This window comes from Thermobia domestica, chromosome 7 (genome assembly GCF_964235325.1).
Source record: "Thermobia domestica chromosome 7, izTheDome1.hap1.1, whole genome shotgun sequence".
Classification (NCBI taxonomy): domain Eukaryota; kingdom Metazoa; phylum Arthropoda; class Insecta; order Zygentoma; family Lepismatidae; genus Thermobia; species Thermobia domestica.
The window spans coordinates 154907348-154922728 of record NC_137460.1 but is presented as its reverse complement, the minus strand read 5'-3'; the positions used below and the strand labels follow the sequence as shown (position 1 = coordinate 154922728).

Here is a 15381-nt window from a genome sequence, read left to right as displayed (position 1 = left end):
AAAGTATGTTTTGCATTCGAGTAAACACAGTATCTGAGACACTTGTAGTGCAAATCTGTGGGAGGAAAACAACTAAAACTAAATACGAAATCAAGTCAATAACTACAACTATGTGATTTCCAAACTTCTTTTTTCATCATCTTAAGATACTAGTGTTAAAGTAATTCACTAAGCGATTGCAACCTTCGAAATATCGAAAATCATACGACGATATACAACAGAAATTCAAATGTATAATCATACTGCAGATGGCACTGTATACTTTCAAGCATTTTATTGTAGAGTATACATCCGAAAGGTAAGAGAGTTTCAAAACATAATAATTCTGGAACAAATCACTAAGTATCGCTGTATGTTTGATGAAACGCCACAGTATATAACTTACTGCATAGCGAATCATATCTAGATATATCACATGCAATCACTTAAGCTTAATAGTCAAACAAAGTGACTTCGTATCTCACGTAACCCAGTGTTCTCCAGAGGTAGGGTTTCATAGATAGGGACTGTCCCCTTCCTTTTTGCTGAATAAACTGTAACGGTATACACCCTGGATGCGTTCGGTAGTACACAGTGACTTACATACCAAAGAATGTCATTCTACAATAACATGTAACTCCTCAACATTTTATCATAGTGGTACGGGAATACCTAAACCAAACATTTCCTTACCGATGAGTCGAACGAGGATGATGGACAGATCCTGCCTTCAAACCTTCTATGGACTGTTATTTCTGGGGTCATATAAAATTAAATGTTCTCGTATGGCTACGTCACATTAAAGGAACTGTGAAAACCGAGTTCTGCAGTATTCCACTGCGTTTTAAAGGATCAACTGGGATCTATACTCTACACTAGGGCAAAGGTACCAACGACGTAAACGTCCCCTTTTCTCGACTGCAAAAGACGAATATCGGATTTTTGCGAAACCTGCGAAAACTTTAAGGCGATATTATCATGTTGATGTCTGTTGGAAACCCAAGGAGCACATATTGAAGCTTACAAATCAGAGTTGGACTTTTTGTAATCCTACAATTATTTTTCATTGTATATGTTTAAGTATAGTTTCCGAAAAAAATGTTATCTTATATATTCTTATAATAAAATCTTGTTAATTAGTACACTTACCGTTCCTCACCGGTTTCGTCTAAGACCCACGCGTAAACAAAGGACTGTTTACCAAGCTTTTTACTTTCTTGTTCATATTTGTGCATTGTCTTCTGATTCACTTGTCCTAAAGAATATAAAAGGTGGCCCATCAACGTACTCTTCCCAGCATCAACATGACCAATTACAACCATATGCAGCAACTCCTTACTTTGTCCTCTTTCTCGCTGATACTCTGCTTCCGCATCAACACGATTGTCACGACCTCTGAATAAAGAAACGTAACATTAATATGTATACTGTATATATAACTTACAAAAAAACACAGCTAAAGAGTTATGAACAAACTAAAACTTGAACAAATTACTGTAAAAACAGTTAAGCTAGCTACATTTACACCTTGACGACCTTCATCTTGATCTAGTAGCCTATCGCGCATGCCTTTGGTGCAGAAGGTACAGGGTACTGGATTCCAGGCGGGAGAACATAAAACGTGCTCAATGGTTGAGATTCTACTTTAACATAGGTTTCGTCCTATATAGCCCTGCTGCTGACAAAAGATGTACAATTAATGAAACAACCAGTCTATTTTTGGCCACTTGGTTACATTCATCACATTTTTCTTGAACCCATAAAACATCTATATTATTTTTACTAGTGAATGTTAGGACTTTATTCTTTTTCGGGACCGATGATAGTCAACTTACGTTTCATGATGTAAGTATACAATATCAACAAAGTTTAGAAATGAAATCATAACTAGACTCAGTATTTATATGAGGAACTTCTTTCTTTCCCTAACAAATTTACTCATATTCCCTTTGAGAACAGTATCTTTTCGGAATCCTCCACATTCCCAGTTAAAATATGTTTCTTTCCAGAGAGGATATACCCACCAGGGTGGACTGATTTAAATCAGTCTGATTCAAATCACGATTTAAATCAAGATTTTAATCACTTGATTTTTTAAAAAATAAAAATCGTTGATTTATATCAAATTCCGAAATAAATTAATTTAAAGTGAAAATAAGTAAAATACTTTCTGTTCTGTTATTTCGATTATGGAAAATAATAATCATAATACAATGAAACCCAAAAGTATATACACGTCAGTTTCAAAACGAGTGTCATGCAGAGGATGATTAGGGAAAATCCCGTTTTGAATGGGTAACGGGTGAATCCTGCTTTCTTCTCCTCGTAACATACGGTTTTTAAATCGTTAACTATTCCAACGGGGAAATCACCATTGACCTTTAAAACTAAAAATTCTTTTGTGTGCGCCTCTGTTTGTTTGTTCCCAGATAATAAGGGCGTATTTAGAGGGGTTCGATCTTCTCCGAAACATTTTTTTAAAAGATTTTATAACTTTGGACGAGATTTCCTTAGTTTATTGTATTTCGAGCCGCAAGCTAGTTCTAATTTTTTTGTAAAATATGCCCCTGCCAAATATTATTAACTTTTGTGAAAAAAAGTGTCATGTTGTTAAATGTTGCTGTACTTTTTCCTTAATGCTTAAGAAACATTGTTCGGGATTGAAATAGGTTAACGATTGAGGATTAATTAAACTTCAACCCCAATACTTTTACTTAAATGGCATAATTAACATTTAATACTAATTCCTAATGTTTTCTCCTTCGGTTCGCGACTTGTATTATAAAATTTGATTTAAATTAAAAAAAAAAAATCACGATTTTTTCCACCCTGATACTCATTCATCCCTTCAGTAATTTGAACATTAAATACAGTATTTCGATATTAGGCTAAATTTAACATTTATAAGTAATGTATTTACTCTACACTACCTACAATTATACCGCATGAGCTGTGTCTTATCTACATTTGAGTAAACTCCTTATGTAAGTGACACCTCTCATTTACAAACAAATAATCATGTCCCATTAGCATCCGTTATTCAGATTACATTATACTTACTTGGGCACAGGTTTCGCAACATCTTTTGTCATTGTATCTCCCTCTCCCACCTTGTCAGTCTTTCCTTTACTGGCTTTCTTGTCTACAGACTCTGTGTCGCCAGAAGTTTCAGCAGTCTCATTGGCACTTGGGCTCAGTCGGTCTGAAACCGGAGATTGTGACCCTGGGGTCGATTCTTCAGTTTCTATTTTCAAACTTTCTTTGACATCTGAAAGTGAATCAATACTTTTATATTAATTATTAAGGGTACATATTAATTACAGGAAGCTAGAAGCATAATATTAATAATAAAAATAAATAAATAAATAAAATAAACTGACAAGTTTTGTTTACTGAAGAGTCCAGCAATTTTCGGTTAACTCCTTCCACTATCTATAGGCTAAGCTTTTAGGAAAGGATGGTAAAGCAGCTATTAAAGTTTTGTTACACCTGATCTAAATCAGTACTTCAATAGTATTATTACCTCAATTTTTATTATTATTCCAATTGAAAGTTATTTTGCCGTGAAAGAAAGATCACAGGGAGTACACGAAGTATGAGACGACTATAAAATAAACATAAGGGTTATAAAAGAAATACTGAAGTTAGGATTAAGGAACATAGTAAAACAGTAAAAGTAATAAAAATACGGGTTTAGATTTAGAGAAGCATTTGTTAAAAAGCCAAATCAAAATCAATACATTAAAAATATTACATGAATCGAAAATGCAAACAGAAAGAAGCACAAATCATTTTATATTTTGATTAAAGAACCTAATCTACATTCGGACACAGAGCGTCTTACAAAACACGACGTAAGTAGTAAAAGCTTCCAATAATCGGAAACAACACTTCAAAAAACAAAGTAACTTAAGTAGCATCTTCAGCATCGAACAGGTTTAAGCGTAAATTTGACCAGGAAATACTGACCACACTGGTTATGAAAATCAGTTTCTGTGTAATAAGTGTTTATCTTTAAAAATCTGTGTACATTAAACGGGGCTTTAACTTTTCGTACAAAGATTGCACTGTGTATGTGGTGGTATATTCAAGGAATAATTCGGACGAGATATATCAAAGCATACCTGAATCAAACTATGACAGATTCGCGTTTTCTGATAGTAACTACAGCATCTTCATAATGCCTTACAGAGAAAATACACAGTACTCATTAAACGTCAAAGTTTATGACTTACTACCATTATGTGAAACCATACATGGTAAGGATGTTTTTGTCACTGCACCGAGCTCCTCCTCATTCACCGCAGCTTGCTCTCTAATTTTGTTCATTTTTATTTATTTATTTATTTTAATTAAGTTTTCGGAATACGAAGGATGTAAAACGAAAACATTCTAAACTCTTAGGATCGAAACCAATGAGCACGTTCAACTCAGGAATTTAAATCGAAATGAGAAGTACGAGCAACTTACATATACACTTAACTACGTACAATTGATTGATTGTTTTATTTATATGTTAAAAAAAACGGCTTAGTGTAATTGTTTTCGATTTCCTAGTATTTAATACAAATAAACTTTAAATGGCTAAATCGACGGATCCACAAACTAAGTAAGTAAGTAAAAAAAACTGATTATAGGTATAAATGGACTTGCCTAGGGTAAGCATGTTACATGGGAAGAGAACGCAATAATGCATGTACATAAGACTTAGTGTTTTACAGACCTGTAAAGTTTTACTGATCTGTAAAATTTAAGAAATCAGAATCATATAATCTCTGCACTCAACCATTAAATGCACTACACTAAAAGAGAATTAAAGAATTGTACCAATTTGATACACACATAATTTGTACTTAAAAAAGGAATTAAATGTATAGGTTACAGAAAACTGAATGATAGCACCTGAAAAAGCAACGAAGAATGTAGTATTTTTTTGACGATAAACACCTAAAACTAATTTCACTATTTGAAATACTAATAGTATATTTTGTTTGTAAAACATAGAATTAACAGGATTTTAAAATTACTGCATCATGTTACTGATTGTATTTACAAAGTAACTAACCCGCAGGAACGTCAAAGCCTTTGGTTACATTCTTGGTCTTAGTTCCAGCAGGTACTACTTTGACTGACGGTGCAGCTAACCCTATCGTTGGGAAGGATTCTGGAGGGGGGACTGTTTCCCCATTTACTTCTACAGCATTGCTTCTGTCTACGTTGTCATGTTGCTTTGCAGTTGATTTATTTCCTGCAATAGACAAAAAGTACAGAAACATTAGTAAAAATGATTACAATGAGTTGTGTTTATGCACGTGAACTTTCCTATCTTTATGGTATGTTTTAAATAATCTACGACATAACTACCAGTAGAAAAAAAGGATATCGTATTATATATACGTACACACTCCGAGTTACTACAATTGCTGCAAGTATGTAGCTTTACTACATATAGTGAAACCTCTAAATAACGGACATCAATAGGCCATGATAATTTGTCTGCAAATGAGAAGTTCGTTAAGGCAGGTTACATAAATTTAGATTATTCACAGTTGGTATGATAGTTGTATCCAATGTACAGTAAGTAGATTAGTTATAAATATAAATGTAAGTTGCTATCGAAATATTGTACTCACTATTCAAATTGATGGGGAAATCGCCCTCTGTAAAGAAACAAAATTATCGCTGGGAGATGTATTTGTATGAGCGTGCACTAGAAAATATAATGTTTCCGTAACAATTTACTTCTCAAGTACAAACCATATTCTCTATAAAAGTCTTTGAATTCGTTTACTGACTGAACTGAAATTAAAAGTAACTCAGCGAGAATAAGCAACATTATTATTAAACAGTGAAAATGTAGACAAGAGTTATCAATCAGGACAGCTTATGAATTTATTGAGAAGAAGTCTGCAGTAGTTGTTGTCTGCCGTATGATTCTGCAGACACTCGTGGGTTGGTGAAGGGATCAACTGAGGGTTGACTTTCAAACTACACAAAGTATTTTCTGTCCTAAATACATATGAGTTTGGAATAATTCCTCTGTCCGTGCGCGTAAAAGGAGGGTCCTCTCCCATAATACATATATTTTTGCCAGGATAAAAAAAAAAAAAAAATGTCCGTATTATGGAGCTGTCCGCTAATGAGAGATACCTGTTAAGGGAGTTTTCATTGTACTTAATTATTAGAGCTCCTTATCAATCATTATTAAGATTTTTTCCTACACTTCTGAAAAGTGAATAAAAAACAGAAATCACCCACTCTGTTCCAGTTCTATTAGCTATGTAGCTTCGCCTAATTACGTTTAATGAATAGGATGGAACCTGTCTTCCGGAATAATACTCACTGATTATTTCTCGAAAGGGGACTAAGAATTCGTTCTGCTCAACTCAAATGTAGAATGATTAATTATTTCCCCCTTCTGCATCAAAGAGAACAGAAAAATCTTCTTCCAAGAATGGTTATAAAATAATGTTCAAAATTAAAATTACTTCGAAGTGTTCCTTGTTATATCAGTCTGATATAGTCACTGTTCAATAGCATTCTCCTAGCAATTTTGTTTTTGATAGTGTGAATTTATCTCATACATTTATTATTAGGTAAAGTTAAGAAGTTTTATGAGGTTTGACTGTATAAAATCGTGGTCAAACATGGAGTAATACTTCAATAATAATTTTGAAATTTATCTGCTTTCAAATTTTTCTTTATCCTTGTGTAAATTATTTCTTAGAACATTCAGAGAATCACTGCACAAGAATCTCATTGTATTTCCCAGCTATCTTATTGTATGAGATCCTTATTCGATTCCTGGTAGAAGTTTATGTGGTTCGGATCCATGTCAAACTAAAGATCTGCGTCTCACATAGTTTGTGTTGAACAGACAAGTTCAAACAGACCTCTTTTAAAATGTATAAAATTCCTCCCACTTACTTTCTTGTTATTAGCCCGCCATTTTATGTCGCCATTTAAATTACATGTTTAACCAATTTCCATCCTTTTTTCTAGATTATGCTAATACCATTCTTTCTCCTAGATTATGCTAATTCTATCTCTCCATACTTTTTTCTGCACTCATGATAATCATATTTCCAACGTACCTCGGTACGGTAATGATTCAGGATTATATTGTCGTTTTTTTTTTCTTTGTAGAAATCCCAAATAAAAATCACACGCACAAGCGAAAATTTTTGCTTATTTATTTATTTATTTTGTTGTTGTTGTTCTTTTGCGGTTTTCTTGCTATGATTACTGGATTTTAATTTTCATATCACATGGATAATAGTGTTTTTACCGATTAAACGTTTTCTAATTTGTTTCTTAATAGGTCACTTTACATAAATGATTTTTATGCAGTCTGAAGGTAGCTGAACCATCGCCGATAACACTCCTTTTCTCGGCAAGTAAAAGATAGGCATTCCATCATTGTGAAACAGAATGTTAAAATAAACTGAGTACACGATGAAAATTTGAAGATACACAACATGGTAACTATAACCGTAAACAACTAGAGAAATGCTAGCTTATATAGTTATGTTATATATGAAGACTTTTACATTGTTTCCAACTTCTGCCCGAACCTATGTGTGGATAATGCAATTCTAAGCGTACGATCCAGATTGCTACCAAGAATGAAACATGGCAGGGGTTACGTTAAGGTTTGGGGCTCCATATCGTGTTGTTCTGTTGAACTCACTTGCAAAATCGCGTCACTGATAATAATTATGTGATCACTTTGAGCGACCAGGTCCATTTAATGGTATAAACTTTGTTTCCCAATGGTGATGCCATTTACGAAGAAGACAACCCCCTGTTCACACAGCTCACACCGTCCAGATCTGATTTTCTCTCATGAAGATGATGCGTCACATCTAACACAACCTTCAAATAGCTTGATAGTATTATTATTGCAGTCTTGAGACCAGTCTTAGAGGTAAATATGTGAGCGTGTTATCTACCAGTGTCATCATTAACAGGACTTGAAACTGGTTTGTCGGAAGGATGGTATAAATTCCCTCGAAAACCACACAAAACGTCTATTTATCCACTCAGAGAAGATTGCAAGTCAAAGGTTGTCCTACACCATGATAGTCAAGGTTGTGTGTTTTTGTTGTGTTTCCATGTTAGACGAAACTGAACATGACTCGTAATCAGCTTCCTGCATCTTCAAAGAAAATTCACAAACTATTCAAGACGAGAGAGTAATTGTGTATGATGACAGATGTCCATTATATTTAAGTGTCAAACGGTGGCAGAGAGAATTTAAGCATGAGCGCAGATGATTACAGCACGCTTCAAAGACTACACGCACAGTCCCACATCCATGCGTTTTGCCAAAAATGGAGCAGATATACGCGTGCTGGCTAATTTCCTCCACTGAGCCACTGCGGCTCGACTACTATTAAAAACATAAGTAACTCAAGGTCCATATTATATATTTGTTTTCAAACGGGCGAATATAATTGATTTAAGACCTTTTTTAATATATCAGATTCCAGCACGAACAGATTTCTTCCCAAGCGAGTACTCACAAATTCCAGTTCATTTTGGTAGCGACGTGAGCAGCGTACAGTTACGACGTTTGGAACAGTAAGAAGCTATTTTTATATTGCTAACATGAATACATATTATCTCCTGTGCAACAACGAATATCCAGAAAGTAACAAAATGAAAATGTGGAAGGAATTCTGCGCTATATAAACTCAATTATATCAAACATGTCCGACTAAAAGACACAATTACGTCACCCACAGAGGAGAGAAAGTTGACGCTAATAGACCATTATTTTCATGCAGATTTTCATGCAGAAGTTTTTCTCTGTTAATATTTTTTTGTTGACATGATATAGGATCCATAACCAAATATTTAGTAACTTCAAGAACTTGTTGTGTCTGTGAGAAAATATGCTCAAAATAAAATCTTTCCATTTAAATACTGTAACAATGCGAACAGCTGCTGGTGAATTGTTAGTGCACAAACGTAAAGCAAGAAGTTTTATTCTGCCCTACAAGAAAAAGTATCTGAAGAAGGAGTTAAAGACTGTCATGTTGTATCTAGCGATTGATTTCATGCAGAATGTACGTTAGTCGAAGATTTCGTTCAAGGCCTGTTTTATTTGAGACAGGTTGCAGTAAATATGTTCTGTATTACTGATATTAAGGTAAGAAAAGTATCGTATATATTCACCATAAAGGAAATGACGGAAAATTCCCGGATGAAGCGTGTTCCTTCCTAGCATATTATACTAAAAACATATACTAGAACAGGGGTGGATCCAGAAATTTATTGAGGGGGAGCAGTTTTTGGAATATTGCTTTTCCATATGTATATATTTGTGTGCGCGCTCCTAAATTAAATTTGCAATATTGCTGTTCCATATATATATTTGTGTGCGCGCTCCTAAATTAAACTTGCAATATTAAGTTCAAGTTTCCACTTTTGGCATCTCCTACATTTGACATTTCTATATTATTAATAAATCCATTTTGTCATTTTTCTTGTGATCTATCGTTTACTAACAGACACGCTTAGTTTCATATATTCTGAAACAAACAAACAAAAATATACTACATATTCTGTACACGGCAGGGACGTACGTAGAAGGTGGGTCCAGACCCCCGAAATCCAATTTTTCTATAGAATAATTTCTGGGGGGTGATTGCAAAATTTTAAACGTAATTTATTATCATATTGAATTTGGACCCCCAAAAGCTTTGAATCCCACCTCAAATAATTCCTGTGTACGTAACTGGTAGATGTATTACATCTTTCCAAGTCCCAAAATTGAAGTTAAGAAATTGAGTGAAAGTATGTTGTATTTTTTATACAACTTGAAGAATAAAAGGAGTATTTGCATTTCATACGGATCTTGTTTCTTGTTTCCTCTTAATTTCTGTTAAATCTTAATAAACCAGTAAATTTCCCTATAACGAAGAAAAATTCTCCATTATTTTTAGCAAATCTTATTTATAAATACATGCTATACCTATAAATACATGATATACTATATAAGTCCAAGCTCGAAATTTGATAGCCAATAACTGGGGAGAAATTGAATGTCGACTAAAAGCAGGGAATTCGTGTTACTATTCGGTTCAAAATCTCTTGTCGTCGCGAATTCTGTCGAGGAATTTGAAACTTAAAACATACAAAACGATAATCATGCCTGTAGTTCTGTATGGCTGCGAAACATGGTCACTTACTCTGAGGGAAGAACATAGACTGAAAGTATTTGAGAACAAGATCCTGAGACGAATATTCGGACCCAAGAGGAACGGGAATGGGGAATGGCGGAAACTTCATAACGAGGAACTACATAATTTATATGGTTTACCCAACATTGTTAGGGTCGTCAAGTCTAGGAGGCTTAGATGGGCGGGTCATGTAGCTAGAATGGAAGAAAGTAGAGACGCTTTCAAAGTCTTGACTGGAAGACCAATCGGAAAACGACCATTAGGAAGACCTAGGCGCAGATGGGAGGACAATATTAAGATGGATCTCGCAGAGATTGGAATACAGAGTAGAAACTGGATGCAGTTAGCTAAGGATAGAAGTCAGTGGAGAGCTTTTGTGAACGCGGCATTGAACCTCCGGGTTCCATAGGCCATAGAGTTAGTTAATAACTGGGGAACTAAAGATCTTCACTTGATCAAATTTGAAATGTTAGTACAGATTAATAAGCCTAATATGCATTTGAAATACCATGGTGTGCAGAAATTTGATTCTTGAGTCATTGGCTATCAAAACTTGAGTTTAGATTCAAGTAAGTCAAAATCCCAGATTCGGTGGCAAATAACTCGAGGACCAATTATTTGCACAACATGTTTTTCATATTCGTAGTTAAGTTCATAAAGGTCTACCACCATCCCAAATTTGGTCAAGATCGGATACGTTCCATCAATCGTGTTTTAGTTAAATTTCTTTTATGCCACTGAGCTCAAACCCACTTTTGGCTGCCAATGATTTGGAAACTAATCTGAACACCATAATATTTTATACTGTGCTCGAATGTGTACAAAGCTCGTCAAGCTTTACTACTATATCAAGTTTAGTCAAGATCGGATGGTTTTTTATCGATCATGATTTAGTGAACTTCCTTCATTTCACAAAACCCAAATCCACATTCGTGGTCAATAACTCGCAAACGAAAGCTCTGTATACATTACCATTCCATGAGAGTACTAAGCTACACTAGTTCTACTATACTAAATTTCGTCACAATCAAATTAATATCGTCGATATCAAACTATAAATCAAAGTCGAACTCCAAATTTGATGACCAATAACTCAGGAACCAAAGGCCTGCACGTCAAAGTATTTTATATTGTAGTAAGCTCATAAAGTCATATAACCACCCCAACTTCGGTCAAGATCGAATGAGTTTCAACGATCGCGTAATATATATATATATATATATATATATATATATATATATATATATATATATATATATATCGTCCTTCTGATATTGATTTTTATAGAAACAATCAAACGAAGGATGATGAAGAAGAACGAGTTGTGTTAAACTGTTCAGTTGCAGTGTTTGTTCTACGCATATAACCTGTAGGTTCCCCGGAGTTGATCAACTCCTTCCTTCTCGCCGGAACTAAGGTAAATTAAGTTGAGATTACATATCACTCTTGTCCAGATACGTCCTTTAGCAAATAGTATCCCAGCGCACTCTCCTCGCCCCCAAATTTTCTGGAAAACAGTCTGTTCAGCTGTTTGCAGGGAATGTTATTATCTATGTTTTCCTGATGAAACAGGAGCTGTGTCCGAAGTTTTGAAAGGAGGTAACTGGTATTGAATATTTCTTTCATAACATTTGTCATTCTACAATTTGTTAGAACTGACCATTAAAACCACTTGAGGTTTATATCTCTTCATTCTTGCGCGAAAGGATGGAAGGTTTGGAGGGAGGAGGGGGCAAAATATTACCTGCTGTAATACTTGTCAATATTAGCTAGTTTGTACTAATAGTTTGAAAGCACATAATTGGTCTAATATATTGACAAAAAAAAAAAAAAAAAAAAAAAATCGTCTCGTTGAAATAATATGAGAGAGATATCTTTGCTTTAAGGGTGTGTCGCCCCTGGATCCGCCACTGCACCAAAAGACAAAAACAGAGCTCCATTTCTTTTCGGATAATTGTGCAGGTGCAAATCAAACTCTTTGCCGTTCTCTTTTGTTATTAACAGATGTTGGTTGATTTCATAAAATAGAACAGTAGGTAGTTTCCCATCAGAGGTCTCAGCTTCCTATCATGTGATCACGATTTCGGAATCATATCCAAACACCTGCGGAAATACGATAGGATCATCACAGATCACAAACGCCTGCTTACATTATACAGAGTGGTGTTTCTAGTAAATTCGTAGTTAAAGAAACAACAGCCGAAGACTTCTGAACTTCAGAATGTGGTGGCTGGAGATTACAAAAAGTATGAAACATCTGAAGAGTCGAAACAGAGATATAAAAACGGAAAAGTTTTCAGTTAGTATTTTTCATCACTTTGTTTAGTCACACATTTTTCATGAAGCAAGACCTGGGTTGGCAGCACAACCTCCATTACCTGCCTACCCAATCAAACAAGCACAGATTTAGGATTTGATGAGTATCTAGGCCTACATTTCTCAGACAAAGAAGAGGAACACTGCAAGGAATAATGTTCCTGAATTCTCTCTATTATTAACGTTTTATGGACATCATGTCTCCACAATTTTCTGTAATGTGATCTTGAGTCTTTCCTATAGACTTCGATTTTTCTCACACAAACTTATTTGAAATAATAACAAATAACTTAGTTAGGCAACCTTTATTTTTGTAGTTAAAATTTGGACGTAACAGATGGTATATATATTTTTTAGGGTAAAAGGGTGTAAGGCATGGTATAAGGGTGTAAAACATGCAAAACTGCACAGAAATGTACAGAATGTCAAAAGATTACTATATCGCGTTGCATCTGCACAATAAGATGTGAGTAGCTTATGTAGTTTCGGTTTTATTTTCCTTTTCTCTTTTATAATCTCCTTTGACAAAATCAACGAGTTACGCCGTTTTCAAAAATCAATTCAACTAACTTATTACAAGCTCATATAAAATTGTACTGACATTTACAAACGACTTTAAGCGCTTGAAAATCGTCCAAAAGGTAGAAACGATTTCGTCAAATCACGTTACATTTTTTCAGTGTGATCGAAAAACTAAATCTACGTAATACGTTACAATAGACGGATAATAGTAAAGATAGAACCTTTTCTCGGACACTGAATCCATATGAAAAGATATTATTTGTTATCTCTTACTGGCCTTGCTCTATGGAAATAGATATAGAAACTGGAAGTAGTCGTAGTAAATTTCTACCGCTTCCAATTCTAGTAGAGTGTAAGTGAAGACAGCGAGCGTATTTTCTTTAGAAGCTGAATGGGTTGAAAAAAATATTCGTCGCTGATTCTTACCATATTTGTTCTACGACGATCAACGTTGAATCAAAAAATTTTTAAGCTCTATCACTTCCAGTTTGGATAAAGAGTTAACGGAAGAAATGGAACCTATTTCTGGATGCTAAATTGATTCCAAAACACCACTTCTCATTATCTATTGTAGCCTTGCTCTATTAGAAGCAACTTGAAACCGGAAATGGTTAATTTCTACCACTTCTGGTTTGAATAAACTGTTAAGGGAGTATATTGTACCTATTACTGGGACGCTATATCGATTTCAAAAAATGCTTGTTGTCATTTCTTACAGCTTTTTGTTATATGAGATCAATACTGAAACCGAAATTAATAAATTTCTACCATTTGCGTTTAAAATCCTGTTCTCACTATCTCCTTTTGTTTTTGCACTGATATCTGTTGACAGAGACAGGCAGACGGATATAGGCGTTCTGTAAGACTTTTGATACTTATATATCGATACTTATTGATCTTACAAAAAACAAAAATAAATTTTAAAAAAAGTCACTTGCTATATTACGTTACAAGTTCCGTTTTTTAATTATTTTATTATATATATATATATATATATATATATATATTTACAGGTTTCGAACAGTGTAGTGTCTAACAAAATATGCTGAAATAAAGTTTCAGATACAACAAAAAATAATTTGCATATCCTACCGCAACAAACAATTGAGAAAGAAAAGAAAGAAAAAAAAAACATGAGTTGTATGTATTCGTACGGTATGGTTTGGTTTGTATGTATAAATATTCGGTAAAATGAACGAAAATGAACATGTGAGCAACCTTGCACCAAGATTATTCACTTCAGAAGAAAATGACATTTATAAGGATCCCCATCTTACAGCATGAGCACATGTTACTCAAGCAATACGTGCTATTGTTTATACGCATCAGAGCAGCAGACGATACACAAAACCTCGAAGACACGAAGAACAGCACGACAGGAACCGAAGAGGAACGAGCCATCCAGAAATGGCCTATAAAAGTGCACCCAAAAAAGACGGAGGCATGAGTTGACCACTGATCACTTAACCCCAGAACGGTCGGACCGGGTCTGTGAGACTAATATAGTTATATTTTAAATAAAATTTTCAACTTAAAGTTAGCGGTTTGAGTTATAACTTCGTATACCTTCTTGAAACGCCTGATAAGAGATGCTAGTGTTACAAGCCAGTTTGATTTATTGTTAGTTTGCTTTTAATAGAGCTCTGAAAATCGCGTGGGCGTGTCGGACTCAGCCCGACCGTTCACGTAACTTCTTTTTTGCTAGTGTCAAGAATCTTGTAGGAAGTTTACTTTTTTTATTGTGATTACCTATTCGACATTTTTTGAGTGTGTTTATACCAAAATCATTTCAGTTGGTATTTTGAGCAACTTTAGAACATCATGGAACGTGAAACAGTTTCTGAGAGTGAAATTCATAGAATTTTATATGATGATGGAAGTGAACTGGGTGATTCCGATGCAGATTCTGATTTTCAATTATTTAGTAACCATGATACTAACAGTGAGTATAGTGAAAAAGATGATAAAAGTGAAGAACTGTTATCTGCTGCCGTGCTGAGAAAACTCCACCATTAGATAACAATCTTGCCAACAATGAAAACTAAAAAACTTTACCCCCTGACATTCAGTACATTTCAACAAAGGTGGTGCCTTAGGTTATGTTAAATACACTTATGTGTCCTTTACAATATTACTTATCTATAACATTTAAGCAAGTATTCTTTTTCTTATAATTTTCTAGAAAACTCATATAATTGACTAATATGTAAACAATTACAAATATTTTTTAAAAAATACGCGAAAACACCAGTATTAAGCTGAAATGCTTTTTCTGTTTTAGAAATACTTGTAATTACATAAAAATATTGTTTTTATTAAAAAAATATCGGTTACAAATTAATTATTGTTTTATTTTCTTGGGTCTCTCAGACCCAGC

The 15381-nt window shown here is 34.3% G+C and overlaps 1 protein-coding gene across 3 annotated transcripts in view; it reads right to left on the bottom strand.

Annotated features, from left to right (window-relative positions):
* The window catches only part of HBS1 (translation elongation factor EF-1alpha (GTPase) HBS1), a 126341-nt gene that overhangs the window by 35151 nt on the left and 75809 nt on the right, over window positions 1-15381 (bottom strand). For 2 of the 3 annotated variants that reach the window (XM_081765458.1, XM_081765459.1), the window contains exons 5-8: window positions 5613-5639; window positions 5045-5227; window positions 3040-3247; window positions 1129-1374 (exon numbers count right to left, since the gene is read on the bottom strand). In XM_081765458.1, the coding sequence (XP_081621584.1) occupies window positions 1129-1374; window positions 3040-3247; window positions 5045-5227; window positions 5613-5639 (664 nt within the window). The remainder of the gene's footprint in view (window positions 1-1128; window positions 1375-3039; window positions 3248-5044; window positions 5228-5612; window positions 5640-15381) is intronic. The other variant, XM_081765460.1, reaches the window with a different exon arrangement.